The following is a 23078-nucleotide window of genomic DNA, read 5'->3' on the forward strand; positions in this document are numbered from 1 at the left end:
CCCGGAGGTTTCCCGGCCAGTTATCACAAGTCTGAAAGTGAAATCCGTTATCTTCCCGCCCTCCGACCCGTGTTAATTCCACAAGGAAGGTCTAGAGGCCGATATCCAGGATGCTTAAGAGAAACATGCACAGTTCCTTTATTTTAAATTCCGGCTACACGTCGCTTAAATAAAATTACCTGGAGATTAAATTAGTAAATCTGCCAGGAAATAGATACTAATAATGATGGGTAATAAAACTACAACTAAACAAAATGGTCATCCCCAGTGATCCTGTATGTGGCAAATTAGGTAACCACGGGACTTTTCAAAGGTGGTGTTAAGATTTCTTAAATTGTTTGAAGGGTGCCTGGGTGGTTCAGTGGGTTAAAGCCTCTGCCTTCAGCTCAGGTCATGATCCCAGGTCCCGAAATGGAGCCTTGCAATCGGGCTCTCTGCTCGACGGGGAGCCTGCTTCCCACGCTCTGTCTGCCTGCCTACTTGTGATCTCTGTCAAATAAATAAAACCTTAAAAAAAAAAGTATAAAAGTATACTTGAAAAGTATACAGATTTTTTTTGTTGTTGTTAAACTGCTCTCCATATACTTCACAATCTAAATTATCTTAACGCAATAAACTGGCTTTCTTTCATCAGGATCTACTGTTCAGATAGGCTTGTAAACAACAGTGAATGACAGGCTGTTTCCAGGTTTGAGTGAGTAATATGTTTTTAAGGTGAACAGTTTACAAGCAGCCTTGAAGATGCTGTGCTTAGTAACTTTAAAAATGTTTACTCCTCAGTTTGTTTATAAACACATATGAACATGAAGTTACATTGTAACACATATGAATCCAAAGTTGTCACTGAAGTTACAACTGGGTTCTCTCAGTTCCAGCAGATTAGTTTTGAAGCTTTTTGGGAAGGGCAAGAAAGAATTCTAGATAGTCAGCTCAAAATATTCTTAGATATACCAATCAGAAAGTCCTTTATAAAATGCCAAAACCCCAAACACCTTAATCTATACACACTGAGAGAATATTTTATTTTAAAATGTACCACAGTGAATCGATGTATCCATACTGGTTTTTATAAATGTACACACACACACACTTACACACAAAGTATATGTCCTTGATTAAAGACCTGTCCAAAAGAAATAATTACTAGAAAATTAACGTAGATGTTTATACTTCATTTGACAATTATGACTTATTTAAATTGAGGTTTCAGTTGCTTAGTAATGACTGGTAATAACAATGGCTAGTAATTCCAATGACTAACGAAATACAAATTTCACTGTTGGTGCCTTACTTGGGTCAAAATTTTTAACAATGGATAACTTTCACCAAAATTCTGGCTCAATTAACCTAAAAATGATTATCCTTCACCACAGAAATTTAATGGAATCCTAAATAACAGCTTACAAACAATTACTCCTGCGATGGGGTATATATTCAGAAGGAATAAGTCATCACTCTTACCAAAATATTCTTTAAGCTCAAAAAGTATTAGGTCATAATAAATCATTCATATATAAGAGGGTCTCTTGTTTAGATGTTACCTCAGATTCTGATTAGGCAGCACCACATTTCTTACTCTTGTAAAGGAGGAACGCCTTTTAAAAAACACCTCTGAAGAAGTTTCAATAGATATGTTCAGAGTCAAACACAGCAGCACTTTATTAACAAGGATGAAGTAATATCACAAGGAAATACTCAAAGTCTAAATTCAATGCTATCTTGGGCAGCACAAAATGAATACTAACAAGGGTGGCATCCCAGTGTGCCTGTCTCACAGCTGTTCAGTGGGAAAGTGGCCTATAAGCAAGGAAGACCAGAGCAACACCGACACCACACTGACTGTACAATACTTCATTACTTTGAGAAGGGTAATGAATACCTTACCCCAAATGACAAAGGCAAATCATTTTAGGATCTATTAACTGGGCCAAAAAGTTCTGTTAAGTTGCCTACTACGGAACTCTGGAAGATTTCCTCTCTACCTAGAAGTCACTGTTCATGCTCCTGACAGGACCATTAAATCTCTCTATCTGAGACACTCCAACCCATCTAACCTCAGAACGCTGGGTCTAGGGTTCAACTTCCTGCAACACTGATATATTTTCCTTGAGTTCTTTAATGGGGCTAATGTCAGCATAATATCATCATAATCTGGAAACAATATGGGGTGCAAAAGAGTCCTAATTTATATGTGTGTGTGTGTATATGTACATACACACACATTTCATTACTATGTATTTAGTATGTATATATAGTTTCCCATACTCCAGGATCACATGACAGAGAATTTACTGTCAAAACTGATCACGACATTTACTTCAGTTTTTCAGTGGTCATTCATGTAATGAAGTGAAAAACACCAGTGTATTAGTAAGGTCCCTTTTTATCACATGATATTTCTAAGCAGATATATGGAATGCTCAGAAGATTCCACTTTCAGTCTCCTAAGGCCTCCTAAGACATAATTTAAAGTGGGATTTGATAGGAAAAAGTATCTTCAGGCTCCAGTTGAAACAGAAATAGGTTCTGTTTAAATCCTAGGAAACTCTGGATAACATGCCTTGTTTGTGAACCTGAAAAAACACCAGATCACAGCGCACAAAGAGAAAGAATGCAACAGAGATCAAGGTAGGAAAATGCCCAATTATTCTGAGTCCTTATCATCTGTGCAAAGCTAGGTGGTACAAGTAGGCCACGTCTGCCTAGGCAGAGTTTGAGCAAGGTATTTTTCTGTGTGATACCCAAGAAAATCATTTCATGAAAATGTGGGGATGGGAGAGGGAGTAGCTCTGTGCTTCTTGCTGTGTTACCTTTATTATGTTCCTAGTGTCAGTGAGACTAAAAATAGCCTGCAAAGAATGTTCTCATCACCAGCCACCTTTTCCACCTTTCTTCTTTTTCTGTTGCTGTTTCTTTTTTGTTGCTGGAGCCCCTGCAGGTTTCTGGTGTCTTGGGGGTATGATATTACTTGTAGATGCTGATGCTGTTGCTGCGCTGCCAGGTCTTGGGGAGGTTGGTGGGCTGCTCACAGTTTTACTGGCGTCCCTGAAATCATCAGATCAGGAGAGTGCTGGTCATTCATATATTCAACGAAGGAAAGGACTACAAAAACATATGTATGGGATTTCACTTTCTACTTCTAACAACCTCCCACACATATTCTATTTATTTTAAAGAGGGCTCCCAACTTCCCATCCATTTTTCTTTGGAATACAATATTTACTGCTTTAGAGTTACAGTAATATAAGGTACATGCCAATTTTTAGAAAGCATAGGAAAAAGAAAAAAAATTTAAATGACTTATAAACTTACAATGTAAGAATAACTTGTTTAGTAACATTTTTAATATTTCTAGTCATCTTATTTATAGTATCTGTTGTTCTTTATACTCAATTAGTTGAAGGATTCAGTGAATTAAGCTTCCTTTTGAAGATACTGGAATCCTAACATTTACGATACAATTCTATAATCCTATATTCACTATATAATCAAACCAGAAACACCACCTTTTCTTTCCTTTACATACGCGTACTGGCAAAACACTTATTAAAGATAATTGATTGTATTCCTTATACTTAAAATATATCTTAAAAATTCTTACTAATGATACTGAGTCCATCTGAGAAAGAATCAACCTATGCTCTGAGTGACTTCAGCTGAGGAGCAATGACTTACAGTTCAGATGAAGCTCCTGCAGTTGCTCCCTGGGTCCCTTTTCCAATCTGATCCTTCTTTTTACCCTTCTTTCTTCCCCGGTAGTAAGAACGTTCTCGCATTGGTAGCCATCTTTCTGGGTCTGGGGTCACCTTTGGGTCATAATTCTTAGGCAATTTTCCTGTGTAATAAGTGATAAAGAAACAAGGTATGTCCACAATGTTTTCAAAATAGTTTGCTTAAAGAATGTGTCCAGGCCTGGGAATAAATAACATTAAAACTGAAATAAGTTCATCTGAGAAAGTTTTATTTGTATAATCTAGCCAGGGAAAAGACCTTATTAAGCATGACACAAAATTTTCCATCAAGGAAAAGACTTTACATATGTATCTATTAAAAAAATTTTTTTTAAGTTTCATTTATTTTTAAATAACTTCTATATCTAATGTGAGGCCCAAACTCACAACCCTAAGATCAAGAGTTCTGACTGAGCCAGACAAGTGCCCCTATATAAAAAATATTTAATTTCATTTGATAAGAGATACATTTTTAACGGAAATAACAAAAAAAATTGCATATTATATAAGATAGTAGTCTGACATTCTTAATACAGAAAGAGGTCTTAATAATTAATAATTAATATTAATAATTAATTAATAGAAAGAGGTCTTAATAATTATTAATAATTAATTAATAATTAATTTCTTTTGCAAAGAAAAACGGGCACTGCTGTAATTTGGGTAAGCCAGGAGAAACTGAAATCCGTAATCATGTGAAAAACTACTACCTCACGGGGCGCCTGGGTGGCTCAGTGGATTAAAAGCCTCTGCCTTCAGTTCAGGTCATTATCTCAGAGTCCTGGAATCGAGCCCCACATCGGGCTCTCTGCTCAGCAGGGAGCCTGCTTCCCCCTCTCTCTCTGCCTGCCTCTCTGCCTACTTGTAATCTCTGTCTGTCAAATAAATAAATAAAATCTTAAAAAAAAATACTACCTCACTAATTATAAATGAAAAAGGTAGCAAAATTCTATCAAACTAACAAATATTAAAAGCAGTAACAATACCCAGTGTTGATGAGACAGTAAAAAATACTCAACACTACGGCAAAAGCGTACAATGGTATAGCCTTTGTAGAGAGCAATTTAATTTGGCAGTACTAGTCAAAATTTATACTTCTAGAAATTTATCCTGCAGCTACCCATTAGACACAAAGTTATGTGCAAGAATATGGGGGCACCTTGGTGACTCAGTCAGTTGAGCATCCAACTCTTGATGTTGGCTCAGGTCATGATCTCAGGATCGTGGGACTGAACCTGTTGGGCTCCACGCAGAGTGGGGAGTCTCCTTTTCTCCTCCACCCCCGCTTGCACTCTCTCTAAAATAAATAAATCAATCTAAAAAAAGGAATATTCTCTATGGTATTCTTTAAAATAATAAACTAACTTGGGGCACCTGGGTGGCTCAGTTGTTAAGTATCTGCCTTTGGCTCAGGTCATTATCTCCAGGTCCTGGGATCGAGTTCCGTCTCTGGATCCTTGCTCAGCAGGGAGCCTGCTTCTCCCTCTCCCACTCCCCCTGCTTGTGTTCCCTCTCTCACTGTGTCTCTCTCTGTCAAATAAATAAATAAAATCTTAAAATAAATTAGTTAATTGTCTATCAATAGGAGAATTATTAAATAAACTGCAGTATGCCCATACTCAAAGCAGCTACAGCTATGGGGACACCTGGGTGGCTCAGATGGTTAAGCATCTGCCTTCGGCTCAGGTCACTATCCCAGGGTCCTAGGACTGAATCCCACATCAGGCTCCTGGCTCTGATGGGGTCTTGCTTCTCCCTTTGCCTGCTGCTCCCACTGCTTGCGCATGCTCTCTCTCACCTTCCCTGTCCCCAACAAATAAAAAAATCTTAAAAAAAAAAAAAATTAGAAGCTATAGCTATGGGTTAAAAAGTACATTTACATTTAATAATTTGGAGAAATGTCTGCACAATACACTCTAAAGTAGAAGATTAAAACAAATTATCCTGATGACATTGTTCATATCAATTTTGTAAAAACTTTTATTGACTGAGCATGTAAATGTATAATAATATATGTTTCTATACACAAAAAAGTTAAATTGTAATTATCTCTGGCAGTATGAATTTTGGGGGAATTTTTCATGCTTTACTGCCATTGTTTGTTTGTTTTTAAGATTTTATTTATTTATTTGACAGAGAAAGAGATCAGAAGTAGTCAAAGAGGCAGGCAGAGAGAGGGGGAAGCAGGCTCCCTGCTGAGCAAACAGCCCGATGTGGGGCTCAGTCCCAGGACCCTGAGATCATGACCCGGGCCAAAGGCAGAGGCTTAACCACTGAGTCACCCAGGTGCCCTGCTTTATTGCCATTGTATAATGATGGAAGTTTTATTTGTTTTTAGAATGAGCATATATCGCTTTTAAGTTTTAAAAAATACCCATCTGGAAACCACAAAAATAGAAAAAACGTAAAATTGCAGGCTATTACTACCTGTAGTTATCAGTTGTTCCCTTGCAATATTACTAATACATAAAACAAATACTTAGCATTCGACTCAATCTCGGGTTTGTTGAGTTTAAGCCCCATATTGGGCATGGAGCCTAATTAAAAATAAGCTAAAGAAAGAAGGAAAGACAGAATGAATCTGATTTAGAGCAGAGATTTCCCAGACTCAGGAACAGGTAGATGGCTCCAGGCATAACTTCTGACTAGTTGAAGCCAAACATGATAATTCTACCTACTCTTGCCAGGAATTAAAAACACGGCCTAAACCAATCAATGCATGCCATTCCCCTGGTTAATGGTTCTGGCTTGGACACTGACCTGTGTTGGCCCATGGCATTAATCAGAAAGACATGACAACTGCAGAAAGGCCCTCTCTGAACTGCTGGATGTAAGTGAAAAGCCCTGGGGGTGCCTGGGTGGTGCAGTCAGTTGAGCATCCAACTTTTGGTTTCGATCTTAGGGTCATGAGACTGAGCCTTGTGTTGCGCTCCACGCTCAGCATGGAGTCTGCCTGGGACTCTCTTTCCCTCGCCCTCTGCCCCTGCCCTCTCCCACCCCCGCATCACTCTCTAAAATAAAAAAAAAAAAAAAAAAAAAAGACAAGCCCCGACTGTTGCTAACAAATATATGACTCTAATGGGATTTGGTTTTGTATACAGACGAATAAAGAGATACAACTTCTAGATCAGTAAAGCTTTCCTATACACAGCAATTTTCATAAATATCCAGTCTGATGAGAGTTCAGTTTGTAGCTGAAAGCAGCCTAAAGAATAAAGGGCTTACTATGTACAAAGCATCATTCTGAGATCTTTACACATGTGGTATCTCATTTAATCCCATGAGGTATAAAATTGTCACATTCCATTTTATAGATGAAAAATTCGGGCAAGTACATTAAGTAATTCGTTTAGTCACAACAAAAGAGCAATGTTAACTACAGCAACAATCTGAATTCAGGCAATCAAACTCTCTAGAGCTGTAGTTTTTTTAAAAAATTAAATATTAGATATAGTCAAGATAAGCACCACTGTTCAAAGACAGTAGAGAGAACGGTATTTTTGTCCAAAGACTTTTATACTGGGCTAAACTCAAGCTTTTATCTTGTAAAAGCTAAAGATAAAAAAAGAAAAAATCCTTACCCTTCTTTTTTTTCTTCTTCTTTTTCAAATCTCCCTGTCTACAAAGAGAAGAAAAATCATTACCATCGTCATGATAAAATATTTACACAGCATTAAACATGTGCAGAAGAGTGAGCTGGGTACTTTATCCTTAGGCATTTAAGATTTGGCTCTGTCTCACCAAAGTTAATGTTAACTAGCTGGGATACTAACACTGGTTAAGTTTATTTTATTTATTTATTTATTTATAAAAAGATTTTATTTATTTGACAGAGACAGAGACAGTAAGAGAGGGAACACAAGCAGGGGGAGTAGGAGAGGCAAAAGCAGGCTTCCCACTGAGTAGGGAGCCCAATACCAGGCTCAATCCCAGGACCCTGAGATTATCACCTGAGTGGAAGGCAGATGCTTAACAACTAAGCCACTCAGACACCCCAATACTGGTTAAGTTTAATCAAGCTTCACACACTGTAGTTTTTGGGAAATGGTTTAGAGGAGTAGCAATGTTTTCAGAAAACAGGTATCATTTATACTGCCATACATTAAGTCTATATAAAAAAAGAAGAAATCTGCATAAGCATGAAAATCTATACTAATTTAAGTTACATGTTTGGCAAAACTAGAGAACAAATAACTAAACTCTTCGGCAAAAGAACATGTATGGTATCATACACGCAGAGACTATCCCTGGGAGGGTATGTAAGACAAGTAACATTGGTTGTGATCTTGGAGAGAGGAGAGCACACAGGGATGGGAAAAAGCTTTTACTTTCTGTTTTTATCTTCCAAATCTTAAACCTGGTGAGTTTGCTGAATCTTTAAAAATCTTTATTAGGGGAGCGCCTGGGTGGCTCAGTGGGTTAAAGCCTCTGCCTTCGGGTCAGGTCAGGATCCCAGAGTCTTTGGATCGAGCAGGAAGCCTGCTTCCCTCCCCTGACTCTCTCTCTGCCTACTTGTGATCTCTGTCTGTCAAATAAATAAAATCTTTAAAAAAAAAACCAAAAAACTTTATTAGGTACACTTAAAAAAGGGGGAGGCGCCTGGGTGGCTCAGTCATTAGGTGTCTGCCTTAGGCTCAGGTCATGATCTCATGGGATGGAGCCCATCAGACTCCCTGCTGGGCGGGAAGCCTGCTTCTCCCTCTCCCGCTCCCACTGCCTGTATTCCCTCTCTCGACGAGCTCTCTCTTTCTCTCTGTCAAATAATAAAATAAATAAAAATCTAAATTAAAAAAAAAAAAAAAAAGGGAAAGCGTGCTGAAAGGAGCATGAGAAATTTAAAAAAAAAAAAACAACCATTTCAGAAAAATTAAGTACTCTGACAGCTATAAGAGGAAGACATAAAAATATCTCTGTACATAATCATACGTGATATGCCTCTATGGTCTATGGGAACTATGAAACAGTGAACTAAAAAGATGAGACAGCAACGATTTCTGCCGAGAATTCATTCTAACAAGCCATTCAATTGTGGAAATTCTTTCAGGGTATCCTGAAGAATAAGAAATCGAACACACAGTGTCGCACTTTAAAAAGACCTTCATCTCTCACCCGGACTATGTAACAGCCTCCTAAACTGTCTCTCTACAAATCACTCTCCAGCCATACCTGCAATTTCCCAAAGGTTCTCTGCCATTTGTTACTTATTTGCCTTTGCTCACACTTGGCCTAATTCATCCTCCTCAAGAGTCAACACAATCATCTCTTCTATGAGATGATTTCCTAACCCCCAACCGTCCCCAGGAAGGACTATACCATCCCCTCCCCCCGCCCCAGGGTACTCCTCTATGCCCTGCACAATCACAGAACATAAACCTTTATTGCAATTACTGCAATATTTTCTTCTGCTAGACTCAGGTTCTTTTAAGGGCAAGGACCATAACTTATTTTTTGTCAACAACATAGTGTATCTTCAAAAGAAACTAAACCTCTGGGGTACCTGGCTGGCTCAATCAGTAGAGCACATAACACGATCTCAGGGTTGTGAGTTCAAGCCCCATGTGGGATATAGAGATTACTTAAAAATAAAATCCTAAAAAGAAAAACAAAACAAAACTAAACTCTTATATCGAAAAGTTAGCATAGAAGCCTTTAATAATACCTAATGAAAATAATGTGAAATAATGTGAAATTAAAAAGCCTTAATAATTATCTAAGGAAAAGGAGAGGATTAAAGGACTAGAAAAGAACTATATTCTAATTATTCAACTCTGAAAGAGGAAAAATAAATACTGAAATTAAATCGGGGCACCGGCTGGCTCAGTCAGTTAGGCAACCACCTGAGCACGGATGGATGGGGGGAGGGAGGGGGAGAGAGAGAGAAAGGATGAAAGAGAGAGAGAGAGATAGAAGGAGGGAAGAGGAGGAGGGAGAAAGAAAACGTTTAAATAGGCATTATTTGAAAATTCCCTTAAGATTTGGCTTGAATTTTTCATTTTGGGGTTCTTTATAAAGTTTGAGATGGGACTCATATGATGAAATGGAATTTGGGAAAAGGTAGTATTTCTGAGCCTCCAGTTCCTAATCTTAGTTTTAAAAATTATGAGTAGGATGCCTGGGTGGCTCAGTAGTTAAGCATCTGCCTTCGCCTTGGGTTGTGATCCCGAGGTCCTGGGACCAAGTCCGGCTCCTTACTCAGCAGGAAGCCTGCTTCTCCCTCTGCCTGCAGCCACCCCTGCTTGTGCCTGCTAGTCCTCTCTCTGATTATAAAAAAAATTTTTTTGTTCTATTATGAGGATGATAATGCTTTTTTACCAGAGTTCATAATGAAGTTACTCATATAGTGTTGCTGACATATTTTTTTTTTTTTTTTAAAGATTTTATTTATTTATTTGACAGAGAGAGATCACAAGCAGGCAGAGAGGCAGGCAGAGAGAGAGGAGGAAGCAGGCTCCCTGCTGAGCAGAGAGCCCGATGCGGGCCTCGATCCCAGGACCCTGAGATCATGACCTGAGCCGAAGGCAGCGGCTTAACCCACTGAGCCACCCAGGCGCCCACTGACATATTTTTAAGTTAGGAAAAAATTTACATTTCAAACGGCAGTCAGAAAAGGAGAAAACAGGGATGACTGAGTGGCTGTCATTAACCATCTGCCTTCAGCTCAGGTTAGGGTTAGATCTCAGTGTCCTGGGATCAAGCCCCACATCAGGCTCCCTGCTCAGCAGGGAGTCTGCTTCTCCCTCACACTCTGAGATCCCCCACCACCATTTGTGCTCTCTCTAGCTCCCTGTCTCTCAATAAATTTAAAAAAAAAAAAAAAAGTTTTTTTAAAACGGAGAAAACTGAAAAACCATGAAAGCCACAAATTTGGGGAAGGGTTAGATCTCTTCCATTCTCTATTCATTCCAAGTCTCTATTCATGGAATCTTAAACATTTCACTATAGGCCTCACTGTGTTTCTGAGATGGCCAGTGGAAGAATAAAAAGATTTGACTTCGTAAAAGTTAATGAAGCTAGCTAATCTTTCCTCCAAATCAGCAAAATAAACCTCATCTGAATTGAGTATAGAATGACTAAATGATGTGCTAAATATACATAAAAAATTTACAGGTAAATAAAGTAGGGGACAACCAGCTAATGGAATACTATGTATAAAAAAACGAAATATGTCTATATTAAGAATACAGAGAAGGGACACCTGTGTGGCTCAGTTAAATGTCTGACCTGGGCTCAGGTCATTATCTCAGGTCCAAGGACTGAGCCCCGCCTTGGGGCTCCCTGCTTCTCCCTCTGCTCCTCACCTCTGCTCATGCTCTCTTTTCTCTCAAGCAAATAAATAAAATCTTAAAAAAAGAAAAAAAGAACATGGAGGAATCTCCACAACTTAGTAAATGAAAGCAAGGTAGAGAACATTATCCCCTTCTGTAAAAAAATGATAAGTAAATCAAAAAACCCAAGGAAAATATTTCTAAATCACCTTTGTGTGTAAACACAAAGAAGATCCTGAAGGATATACACTCAATACAAAAGGTTCATTTGGGGGTGTGATGGGGGGAAGTGGTAAACAGAACGAGGACTAAGAATTGGGTATAGCAAAAAAGAGGGTACAAAGAAACAAGAGGGACTTAACCTTTATTCGGGAGGAATTTCAGAGAATGCATTTTTCATTCCTTATGTAATTTAAAGTCCACATTAGTGAAGGTTACAACGAAAATATTACCCTTGCTCCTTTGGTTGACTATCTCCAGCAACTTTTCCACCCTTTTTCCGAATGTAAGTAGCACCAGGAGAATTTTCAAGAGCCTCCACATCTACTTTTAGAGACATGCTATCTGATGAGGGCAGGTGTTTACTAAGGCTGGAATCGAACAGGAGTTCAGGAACACAATGTATACACATATATATGTCTGCCAAAAGAAAAGTCTTTTTTTAAAATATCCTTTCTCAAAAGTGAAAAAAAAAAAAAAGTTCTCAAATCTTCTATAGAATAACAAATTAGGGGCGCCTGGGCGGCTCAGTCCATTAAGAATCTGCCTTCGGTTCAGGTCATGGTCCCAAAGTTATGAACTGGAACCCTTAATTGGGCTCCCTGTTCAGCAGGGAGTCTGCTTCTCCCTGTCCCTCACCTCCGCTCATGCTGTCTCTCTCTCAAATAAAATTAAAAAAATAAATAACAAATCAGTTGATAAGTTCAATTATATATTACATACCCTGAAAAAATAAATCATAATCTAATCATCTATTCATTAACTCAGTGCTGTACTTCAAGATGGGGTTTAATCTCTATTCCAAAACAACTACCAAACATAGATTTGCTCGCCACAAAGGTCTGACTTGTGGCTACTTCCATGACTCCACCTTGGGTTTGGGAGCACACCCTGATGAGACTATGATCCAAACTCAGCCAATCAGGGCACTGAATCTCTTATCTTCAGTAACTGTTAGGCATGTGATTTAAGGCAGTTCAGTGAGAATGACATTTCAGAATCTTTCACAACTACCCAAATAAAATATGCTTTTTCTTTTTCTTTCTTTCTTTTTTTTTTTTGTGGCTGGACTTGAACCTGAAGAGATATAAACTGCATCTTGACTTCATTTTTGCTTCTGGATCAAACCGTACCCCAAGTTGGATCTATCACTGTATTTTTCAGTCATGTTGATCAATAAATTCTCATTTTTGCTCTTACTAGTTAGAAGAGTGCTCCGTTTGTTTGCTGAAATTTACAACAGAAAAAGCCATGGTCAAAATAGGTATTGGAAGGGATCTAGCATGCTACTTGGGAACTGTCTGGAATAATAAAAAGCTCAAAAGGATACGCTTTTGCCTTCTCAGGATCTACAAGTGAGTAAGCAGAAATAAGTTGCGCCAGGGTGTGAATATCTTTTGGATTTTGTCTAAAAAAAAAAGAAAGAAAGAAAGAAAGAAAGTTAGTGAACAGTTTATGAACCTGGAAAAAATAAACAAGCAAAATAACCTCCTTGTATCAAATAACAGCAAAAAAATTTGCATTTTTACATCTTCAGCTTTCAGAACTTACTTCCATAGCTGTTCTAGGTCACTAATTGCCTCTTTCTTCCGCCCATATTTGAGTTTGAAGTTTGCAGCTTCTCTTATCAAGGACAAATGAGCAGAAGATTTGGGCTAAAGGTTCAATAAAAAAGGGAAAAAATTTTAACTTAGACATCTACCAAGCACATGAAGTTACTATATTCATTAGACCCTTAAGATGGACCTATCTATTAAATTCCTCAAAGTTTGATTGAATGAACTAAACAACAACAACAACAACAAAATCACACAAACATACAGGGAGGGAGGTAGACAAATTATACAAGTGAACAGGGAGGGAGGTAGACAAATTATACAAGTGATGGCCAATTTTTCAGTGTATGAATTTGGATCACAGCCTATCTTGTTTTAGATTGTTCACAATTAGAAATATTTCCTTATAAGGGACGCCTGGGTGGCTCAGTTGGTTAGGCAGCTGCCTTCGGCTCGGGTCATGATCCCAGCGTCCTGGGATCGAGTCCCGCATCAGGCTCCTTGCTCAGCAGGGAGCCTGCCTCTCCCTCAGCCTCTGCCTGCCATTCTGTCTGCCTGTGCTTGCTCTCTCTCCCTCTCTCTCTGAAGAATAAATAAAATCTTAAAAAAAAAAAAAAAGAAATATTATAATCAAATCTTAAAGATATGTCACCACAGTTCTCAAGCATTAATGCAGTATTTCCCAGAACACTGCTATCCCTCTACTGTCAATAGCGCCAACAGTATAAATGCCACCTGTGTGCGTGTGTATTTATAAGCTGGATACTGCCTATGCAGAGACTCATGCTGGAAAAAAATGAAGATGTTCCTGTTCCATGTAAATATGAGATACAATTATTTTTTCTTTTTTAAAAAGATTTTATTTATTTATTTGACAGAGAGATAGAGCACAAGAAGGCAGAATGGCAGGCAGAAGGAGAGGGAGAAGCAGGCTCCCCGCTGAGCATGGAGCCAGATGCGGGGCTCAATCTCAGGGCCCTGGGATCAGGAGCTGAGCCAAAGGGAGACGCTTAATGATTGAGCCACCCAGGCGCCCCATGAGATAGAATAATCGCACATATTGATGTTCCACCACTTACTACCATCCACAAGCTCTCTAGCCACTAAAGATGAGCACTCCCATATGTGCTCATGTATTATCTTTTGAGATTATACACAAATACACATAATGAACCAGAAAGGACTTCAAAACCGTAACTGAGCTTTTTTTTTCATTTTGAAATAATTCTTATTTCTAGTAGCTTTGTTTGGATCTGGTATACTTAAAAAAATTAATTTGACAATCTAACAGTATAGTGACTTGGAATATTTCAATTCTCGTAACTTGAGCTCACTCCTACACCTTTTTAGTTTTAGACAGAAACATGGCCTCAAAACAATTTACTTACCTGATGATTTTGATACCACTGGATAGCTTGCGTGAAGACCTCAATGGCACTATCAATATCCTCCTCGTGGCTGTACATAGTCACTAATGCAGATACCTACCCAGACAAAAGTATAAATTAATGAATAAAATTTCCCTTTCTCTCCCAGAATAAGCTTTTTGAGAATGAAAAAATTAGGAAAAAATAGCAAATAAAAGTTGTTAGGCTCCCTGCCTATACCAAATTCATCATAAAAATTATTATATTTCTGGGCCATAATAACTAGAAATATCATATACAACCATGGTTCCTAAATACAAAGGTAGTTATCTATAAAATATAACTTTCCTCTTAAACCAGTGTCAGTTCACACTTCGTTACTAGTGCATAGCAAGGTAAGTGTAACAGTTGAGAATAAGTGCTTAGAAAATTAGTTTATATAATAAAACACTGCTGGGACATCCAATGTGTGATCAGTGAGCTACACACCAGTGTGGCTAAATTTCCATGGTAAGTTCTATCTGGCCTGAGCTACAAAAGGCCAGTGAAAAGCTTGCCGGTGTGTTGGAGGGACAGCAAGGAGACCCATGTGGCTAGAGCAGAGCGAGAGTAGGAGGAGCAGCATGAGATGAGGACAGAAAGGAAACAGAAACAAGAAGCTGGATTGTTGAGAAAATCATTAAAACTGATGAACCCCCAGCTAAATTGATCAGAAAACAAAAAAGAAGCCCTGAATAGCCAGTACCAGGAATGGGAGAGGGTCTTTAGATATTAAAGGGATAAACAGGAAATACCTGAACAACTTTTATGCCAGTAAGTTCCCCAATGATGAAATGGACAAATTTCTTGAAAGGTAATAGAAGGCCGGATATGAAATTTTAGGAATTTGTATTTGATTCTAATATAGAATAATTATAGTCCAGTCTTGAAAATGTTAATCTTCAAAGGAGAAAACATTATCATAATAGTATTATATATTTAGAGTGCCAACTGTAAACGAGCTGTATTAGAGGATACAGACATGAATAAAAGTGCCTAATCAATAAATGTACATACCACCACCAACAGCGTTAGTCTCTATTTTGAAACAGATGCTTTCACAGCTATATTGGTGATTTCAATCTGTGATGACTGAATCAACAGAACTAAAAACTACATTTATTAGCCACTATCACTAAATTTTTTAACTCAAAATATCACACTGAAGACATGATAAAATAATTTAGGCTAAGAAATTCCCTATACGGGTCTTAGGTTGTTTAAGGTTGGCTTTTAGTGATAATATAAGGCTTAAATAGTGCCTGGCATATTTGCCTGAATAATAAATCAATCCAAAGCAGAACACAAAATGACATTAAATGCAGACCAGATAAGTAACTTATTTTCACCACTACTCCTACGAATAAACTACTACTCCTATGAATAAACAGAAATTAAATACAAAGAAACACCAAACATACCAATAGACTATATAATCCCACTGCTTTTATGGTCTTATTTTAGTTATAAACTCACCATGCCTGGTTTATGCTTTAACTCTTCTATGCTTCTCAATATTAGACATGCTTTGGATATATTACCTTAAGAAATTAAAAACATCATCATCATTATCATACTGAAGTAAGCTTATTATTAAAAACAACAACAAATTTAAGTCCTATTTTGTAGAATCTCAAAAAAAAATTTTTTGCCCAATTTTTAAAACCACATAGTTCACAACTACTTCAGAAACAATTCAACCATGTTTCCATTAAAATATTTTAATCATGATGAAATAATTATTAATACCTTGGGAAATTTTCAGCTGTGCCATGGTCAGCTTAATTTCAGCTGCATTTTCTGGATGCTGATCTGAAAACTCCTAAAACATTTTTAGTTGGAGAAAAAAACAAACAAACCACAATTTACACAACTAACAACACACAGTTCAATTATCACTTCTACACAGAACTTAAAATCCAATGTTTTGTTTTTTTTAAAGATTTTGTTTATTTATTTGATACTGAGAGAGATCACAAGTAGGCAGAGGCAGGCAGAGAGAGAGAGGGGGAAGCAGGCTCCCCATTCAGGAGAGGGCCCGATGTGGGGCTCGATCCCAGGACCCTGAGACAGGACATGAGCCGAAGGCTGAGGCACAACCGACTGAGCCACCCACCTTTAAAATATTAAAGTCTGGTTTCAGGTCAAAATTTTAATTCTGGAAAAATTTAAAATTATGCTCTGAAAGTGTAATAATACCAAGTTCCAGGAAATCACAATTAGAGAAATAATAAGATTACTACATAGTTTTGTTTTGTTTAATAAAGTAAAATACTCAAATAGATGCTGCCTCCTTACTGAGGATACCAGCTAGGTAATTTTGCCCTTCAGGATGGTCCTAATTTTACCCTGTTCAACTTTCCAGGATATTGAACCCTCAGGAATTTCAAACATGTAATCTACTAGCTGATTTAGGATGATGAAAACCAAGTTAGTATCTCTGTATTGTTTGAGGTTTTGGACTGGGACTCATTGGAAAATACATTACTGGAAAAAAGAGGTTAAGCAAATTCTGGCATCATAAACCTAAAACAAACCTTTAACTCATGCTAAATTGATCTTCAAATGAAAACCATTCTTCAGGTTTATGGTAAACATCCACTAATACAAATGTTTTAAAAAATTTTTTTTAAAGTAGGCTCCCGACCCAATGTGGAGCCCAGCACAGGGCCCGAACTTACCCACCCTGAGATCAAGACCTGAGCTGAGATCAAAAGTCCAACACTCAACCAACTGAGGCACCCCGGTGCCCCAAAATGTATATTAATGTACGTAAAATGTACGTAAAACATAAAACATAAAATGTACATAAAACAAAGCTGTAGCTCAAGAATTCACTACAGTGACACTCTGGAATTTGTCTAGTGGTATGTTACCTATTAGTTTTCCCATTACATTTGCAAGTTTGCAGACTACTATAATGAAAATGAAAGAATGATGCAACTACATGACAACTTATTAAAAATTCAAATAATTCCTTTACCTGAAGCAGCTCTATCGCTTTTGCATGTTGCTTTTCACGGCAGAGCTGGGCAGCTTGGATTAATACAGGCAGGAGATGCTCAGGACTTTGGGACTGTAAACTGGCAGATATTTTGCGGCACTGTTCTGCCTAAAAAACAGCATTTCCCCCCCAAAAATAAGCTGGTTAATGAAAAGTGACCAAAGAGAAAAGGAGGGATGGGGATGGAAGGGAAAGGAGCTCAGCTGAAAGACAATAGTGAAGAACTCTCTGGATAAAGAAGTGGTTTATAGTGTCTATTCTCAATTTTTTCTTGTAAGAAGATTTCCATTTATTGAATTTAAGCTATGAGTTGCAAAAGGATTTAGGAAAGGACTAGTTCTTTGGGTGGCGGTGGTGGGCAAAAGGAGAAAGAGAGAATCTTAAACAGGTTCCACGCCCAGCTTAGATCCCAACACCCAACAAGGGCTTGGTCTCACAACCCTGAGATCATGACCTGAACCAAAATCAAGAGCTGGATGTGTAACCCACTGAGGCACCCACGCATCCGAGAAAGGACTAGTTCTAAATATTAATTTGGATGCTTAAGTTCCAGAGTTTTGTTTAAAAAAAAAAAAAAAAAACAAGTATCACCCTTTACTTAAAGCAACAAAATGTATAGGTATTTCTTGCCGAAGTATTCAAGAATAATCTGGCTCAGTTCTACATAATAAAAATGTTACTGCCTCTCACTCTCCCACTGAAAACCTCTGCTATGGAAGAATATGAAATCTTTAGAATTAATTCGGATTAGAATTAAAATTGATCTCCTCAGCATTTGCAACTTGAATAATTATGCACAAACTATAATGAAAGACAGATCTTAAACCTATAATCAAAGTTGACATCTCTGATGATTTCTACTTTAATTCAGAGAAATCAGAAATAAGATGAGAACAGTACCTCACTTACAAGTGTGGAAAGTGCTCTCTTCCTTTTAAAAGGTAGCTATAGACCTTTGCAAATAATTGGGAAAATCACTTGTTTAACAAAATCTATGAAATATAACATTCTGAAACATACACTGGTGTAAGACAAAAAATATACACAGATTGGACTGTTACATCCATTATGCCTCATATGCCATACTCCAAAAGGTTTAGCTAGAGCAATGAGAGATTTGTTACTTACCTGATTTGTGTACATAGCAAGTAAAGCTTTGTTAAATTCTATAGCTTGCAGCTGTTTCTTAGAAAGCTTAAACTCTACTCCTTCTGCATTGGTTAATTTCACCTTCTTCTTGGAGTCAAAGACATTTTGGTCCTGACAAAGAAAAGTTCATCTGCCATTAACAGCAATCTCAGACTTTAATCCTTTAACACTTCAAGATTTTACTCCTCTTCCATTTAGTTATTTTATACACAAGAGAGCTTGGAAGATAATACATCTACCTGGTTAGGTTGTTTAAACCCCTAAAAAATCTGTCTTGGGTTCTTGGTTTTCTTTTGATTTATCCTTCCACTATTAACTGCTTGTTTTGAGCTTCTTGAATTAAAGTGGACAGAACAAATCTGACACTGGAAATCAGGACTACAAAGGTACAAAGAAAGCTACAATCTACAAACTATGAATGAGGAAAGTAATTCTTTCCTCTTTGAAAGTCACTGTGTAAGCAAATCATTAAAATTCACAAATAGATTCACACCCCTTTTGAAACCATTTTTAGCAAAAAAAGCTAATGTAACATAGCTACTATTTTTCTTTTCCTTAAGGCCCTTCTCACCTAGGCAGTAGCTCAAAGAAGCTCAAATTCCCAAACTTCTATGTGCAGCACACACAGTGTTATCTGCCTTTAAAAAATCCTGTTAAGAATTACACAATGTCCGGGCGCCTGGATGGCTCAGTGGGTTAAAGCCTCTGCCTTTGGCTTAGGTCATGATCTCAGGGTTCTGGGATCAAGCCCTGCATCAGGCTCTCTGCTCTGCTCTCTGCTCTGTGGAGAGCCTGCTTCCCCCACACCTGCCTGCCTCTATGCCTACTTGTGATTTCTCTCTCTGTGTGTCAAATAAATAAATATCTTTTAAAAAATATATATTCACAAATAAGTGATAAACTGTTTTTTTCTTTTTTTTAATTTATTTTTTATTTTTTATAAACATATATTTTTATCCCCAGGGGTACAGGTCTGTGAATCACCAGGTTTACACACTTCACAGCGCTCACCAAAGCACACACCCTCCCCAATGTCCATAATCCCACCCCCTTCCCCCAAACCCCCTCCCCCCAGCAACCCTCAGTTTGTTTTGTGAGATTAAGAGTCACTTATGGTTTGTCTCCCTCCCAATTCCATCTTTAAACTATGTTTTTCAAACCAGGTCTTCTACTAGTTTGAAGACTAAAAGGAGACAAAGAAGAAATCTAAAATAAATACCACTTATTCTGAGTTTGAAGCTTCAAACCACTGTAAAATTATTTTAACGTACAGCAAAAAACTTTCATATATATCAATTTTTTTTTTTTAAAGATTTTATTTACTTGAGAGAGAGAGAGAAAGCACAAGCTGGGAAGAAGGACAGAGGGAGAGGGAGAAGCAGACTCCCTGCTGAGCAGGGAGCCCAACGCAGAACTAGATTCCACGACCCCAAGACCATGACCCAAGCCAAAGGCAGACAGTTAACCGACTGGGCCACCCCCCTGCCCCACACATAAATCAATTAAGAAACCAGATTTCTGGGCGCCTGGGTGGCTCAGTGGTTAAGCCACTGCCTTCGGCTCAGGTCATGATCTCAGGGTCCTGGGATCGAGTCCCGCATTGGGCTCTCTGCTCAGCAGGGAGCCTGCTTCCTCCTCTCTCTCTCTCTCTCTGCCTGCCTCTCTGCCTACTTGTGATTTCTCTCTGTCAAATAAATAAATAAAATCTTAAAAAAAAAAAAAGAAAAGAAAAAAGAAACCAGATTTCTAGTTGGTTCTCCTCTGTACTCTTTTAATACTTCAATTCATCATGCATACCACTGCCAGACTTCTCTTAAACTTTGTTATCATGGCACTTACTAAAAAATTTGATTTTCAAGGCCTTCTATACCATACGGTTCAATCTAAACTTTTAAAAATTTTGGGGGCACCTGGGTGGCTCAGTGGGTTAAAAGCCTCTGCCTTCAGCTTGGGTCATGATCCCAGGGTCCTGAGATCAAGCCCCACATCGGGCTCTCTGCTGAGATCAAGCCCCACATCGGGCTCTCTGCTGAGTAGGGAGCCTGCTTCCCCCCCTCTCTCTGCCTGCCTTTGCCTACTTGTGATCTCTGTCAAATAAATAAATAAAATCTTAAAAAAATTTTTTTTTAAATTTTAGCTAGCATGTATGTATCCTCTTAATTTCTGTTTTCTCACTTTCTTCCCCTAACTCATAAGTATTTCTCCGTATTCGTTTGCTTATGCTGTTGTTTAACCTTCAAACCATAACTCTCTTTATCAAGGGTCAGCTACAAATTTGCCAGCTCAGAGATCTTTTCTTTCGCCAATACTGTAGTTAAAAGTAAAAAATTTAAACATGCACAATTTTTTTTCAATATCAGAATGAGACTTTTAAATGATGTAATGATTGAGACTGACTTTCATTATTTCTTTTGCATTATCTATTGAATTCAGCACTATTTTGAATAAAAAGTCTGTTGACTCAAGAAAGTTAGGGTGGTATATCCTTCTCCCTCTGTGATCTCTCTTGCTCTCACTCTCTCTCAAATAAATACATTTCTTAAAATCTTAAAAAAAAAAAAAATAGAGATGGGTGCCTGGGTGGCTCAGTCTTTTTAAGCATCTGCCTTCAGCTCAGGTCACGATCTCAAGGTCCCAGGATCGAGCCTCCCATTGGGCTGCCTGTTCAGCATCAAGTCTGATTCTCCCTCTCTCTGTGATCTCTCTCTCACTCTCTCTCAAATAAAGTTTTAAAAAATATATTTTTAAAAAAGTTTGGTATATACTTAACAACAAGATTAAGATATCTAGTGTTTCACACACTCTCCTTCCCGTAATTATAACAGGTAAAATGAAATCATCCTCACAGCATTTCAAATAATTCACACACACAGGCAAGTATATAATGTTGCTAAGATTCAAATGCCAGAATCAATTTTTGAAAACCTAAACCATGCCAAAGGCCTGCAACACGTTCTCTCTACTAGTCTCTCTAATGCCATCATCTCAGCTCTGGAGCCCTCTGAATTTCTGCTATTGGAGGAGGGAAGTACCATGAAGGACTTTGTGGAGTCGAGACACTAGAATGTGAATCCAAGTTCTACCTCTAACAGGCTGTGACCTTATACAAATTACTTAACTCCTTTTAGCCTCAGATTATATTCCTACAAATTGGAGGCAAGTACTGCCACCTAAAAATATAAGAAGATAGCACTTGAAAAATCACAATTTATCAAAAGAAATCAAATGTTACTTTTCTTTTTTAAGATTTATTTATTTATTTGACACAGAGAGAGGTCACAAGTAGGCAGAGAGGCAGGCATCGAGGCAGGTAGAGAGAGATGGGGAAGCAGGCTCCCTGATGAGCAGAGACACTGATGCAGGGTTTGATCCCAGGACCCTGAGATCATGACCCAAGCCAAAGGCAGAGGCTTAACCCAGTGAGCCACCCAGGTGCCCCAAACGTTACGTATTTTCTACAACTTTAATTTCAACTCTGAAATGTTCTTCCATTAAAACAATGTTCTAGGGGTGCCTGGGTGGATCAGTGGGTTAAAGCCTCTGCCTTCGGCTCAGGTCATGATCCCAGGGTCCTGGGATCGAGCCCCGCATCGGGCTCTCTGCTCAGCGGGGAGCCTGCTTCCTCATCTCTCTCTGCCTGCCTCTCTGCCGACTTGTGTTCTCTGTCAAATAAATAAATAAAATCTTTTAAAAAAATGTTCTAAATGGTGGTTAATTTTACTAGTACAGTACTCTTTAGGATCATTTATATTCATAATTTTTTTTTATAATTTTTATTTTTTTATTTGACAGACAGAGATCACAAGTAGGCAGAGAGGCAGGCAGAGAGGAGGAAGCAGGCTCTCCGCCGAGCAGAGAGCCCGATGCGGGGCTCGATCCACGACCTGAGCTGAAGGCAGAGGCTTTAACCCACTGAGCCACCCAGGCGCCCCCATATTTGTAATATTTTATATGTGGCTTTGGGGTGGGTATGTCTCCCTTTCCCCAAGATAAAAACTACCAGAAAGAAAAAAATTGTATAACGAAAACTTGTCCTCAGACTCACTAGATGAAAATGACACATAAAATACACACATGCTTAGTTTAAAACTCCGAACAATTTATTTTTCAATATATAGATTCTCCACATTATTATAAACTGGGAAAAGGGTAAGACTGTCCAGAGATTGTAACTGCAAAAAAGTTTTATTAGCTGAATATAGCATGCAGAATCCTCATCATAAAAGTTAAGCTGTGATTGTGATTTTGCTACAACCAGACTGTGCTACAGAAAAAAGAAGTTAACCTAGGATGAAGCAGATAATATGTTTTCAATGTAAAATACAAGTTTAAGAAAGCCATGGATAAGCCATACCTTGTTAATAGTAATGATGTTGTTTGCAATCACAGCTAGCAATCCCACATCTGTTGGCCTGTGAACAATAAGCAACAGTCAAAAAGAAACAAACTTTTAAAAGAGGCTTCACCCCTATAAAAGGTACTTCATTTTAATAACTTACTTACTTTAGTTTTATTATCTGATTGTAAAGTTGCAACGCTTCCTCTGTACGACCCTGCAGCTGCAGAATATAGGCCATCTGCCCATGAATGATGGCCAGTTCTGCCTGTGGGTCTTCCTCAGTCCCATCCTAAGGAGAAAAAGAAATCCCCCCCACCCTGTAAATTCTCCAAATCCATCTCCATATTTACGAAGTATTCCAAACACTAAAAAGGTACACAATCTTAAAGAGAACTTATGATTTTCAGAA

The 23078-nt window shown here is 38.1% G+C and overlaps 1 protein-coding gene across 1 annotated transcript in view; it reads right to left on the reverse strand.

Annotated features, from left to right (window-relative positions):
• Nucleotides 1–997: 997 nt before the first annotated feature.
• SRP72 (signal recognition particle 72) overlaps nucleotides 998–23078 on the reverse strand; it is a 31651-nt gene continuing 9570 nt past the window's right edge. The window contains exons 7-19 of the mRNA XM_059160672.1: nucleotides 22834–22958; nucleotides 22685–22742; nucleotides 18310–18441; nucleotides 17161–17289; nucleotides 15927–15999; nucleotides 15654–15718; nucleotides 14160–14255; nucleotides 12767–12870; nucleotides 12546–12623; nucleotides 11449–11586; nucleotides 7313–7350; nucleotides 3676–3835; nucleotides 998–3045 (exon numbers count right to left, since the gene is read on the reverse strand). Coding sequence (XP_059016655.1) covers nucleotides 2868–3045; nucleotides 3676–3835; nucleotides 7313–7350; nucleotides 11449–11586; nucleotides 12546–12623; nucleotides 12767–12870; nucleotides 14160–14255; nucleotides 15654–15718; nucleotides 15927–15999; nucleotides 17161–17289; nucleotides 18310–18441; nucleotides 22685–22742; nucleotides 22834–22958 — 1374 coding nt within the window. The 3' untranslated portion in view covers nucleotides 998–2867. The remainder of the gene's footprint in view (nucleotides 3046–3675; nucleotides 3836–7312; nucleotides 7351–11448; nucleotides 11587–12545; nucleotides 12624–12766; nucleotides 12871–14159; nucleotides 14256–15653; nucleotides 15719–15926; nucleotides 16000–17160; nucleotides 17290–18309; nucleotides 18442–22684; nucleotides 22743–22833; nucleotides 22959–23078) is intronic.

This window comes from Mustela lutreola, chromosome 1 (assembly GCF_030435805.1).
Source record: "Mustela lutreola isolate mMusLut2 chromosome 1, mMusLut2.pri, whole genome shotgun sequence".
Taxonomy (NCBI): domain Eukaryota; kingdom Metazoa; phylum Chordata; class Mammalia; order Carnivora; family Mustelidae; genus Mustela; species Mustela lutreola.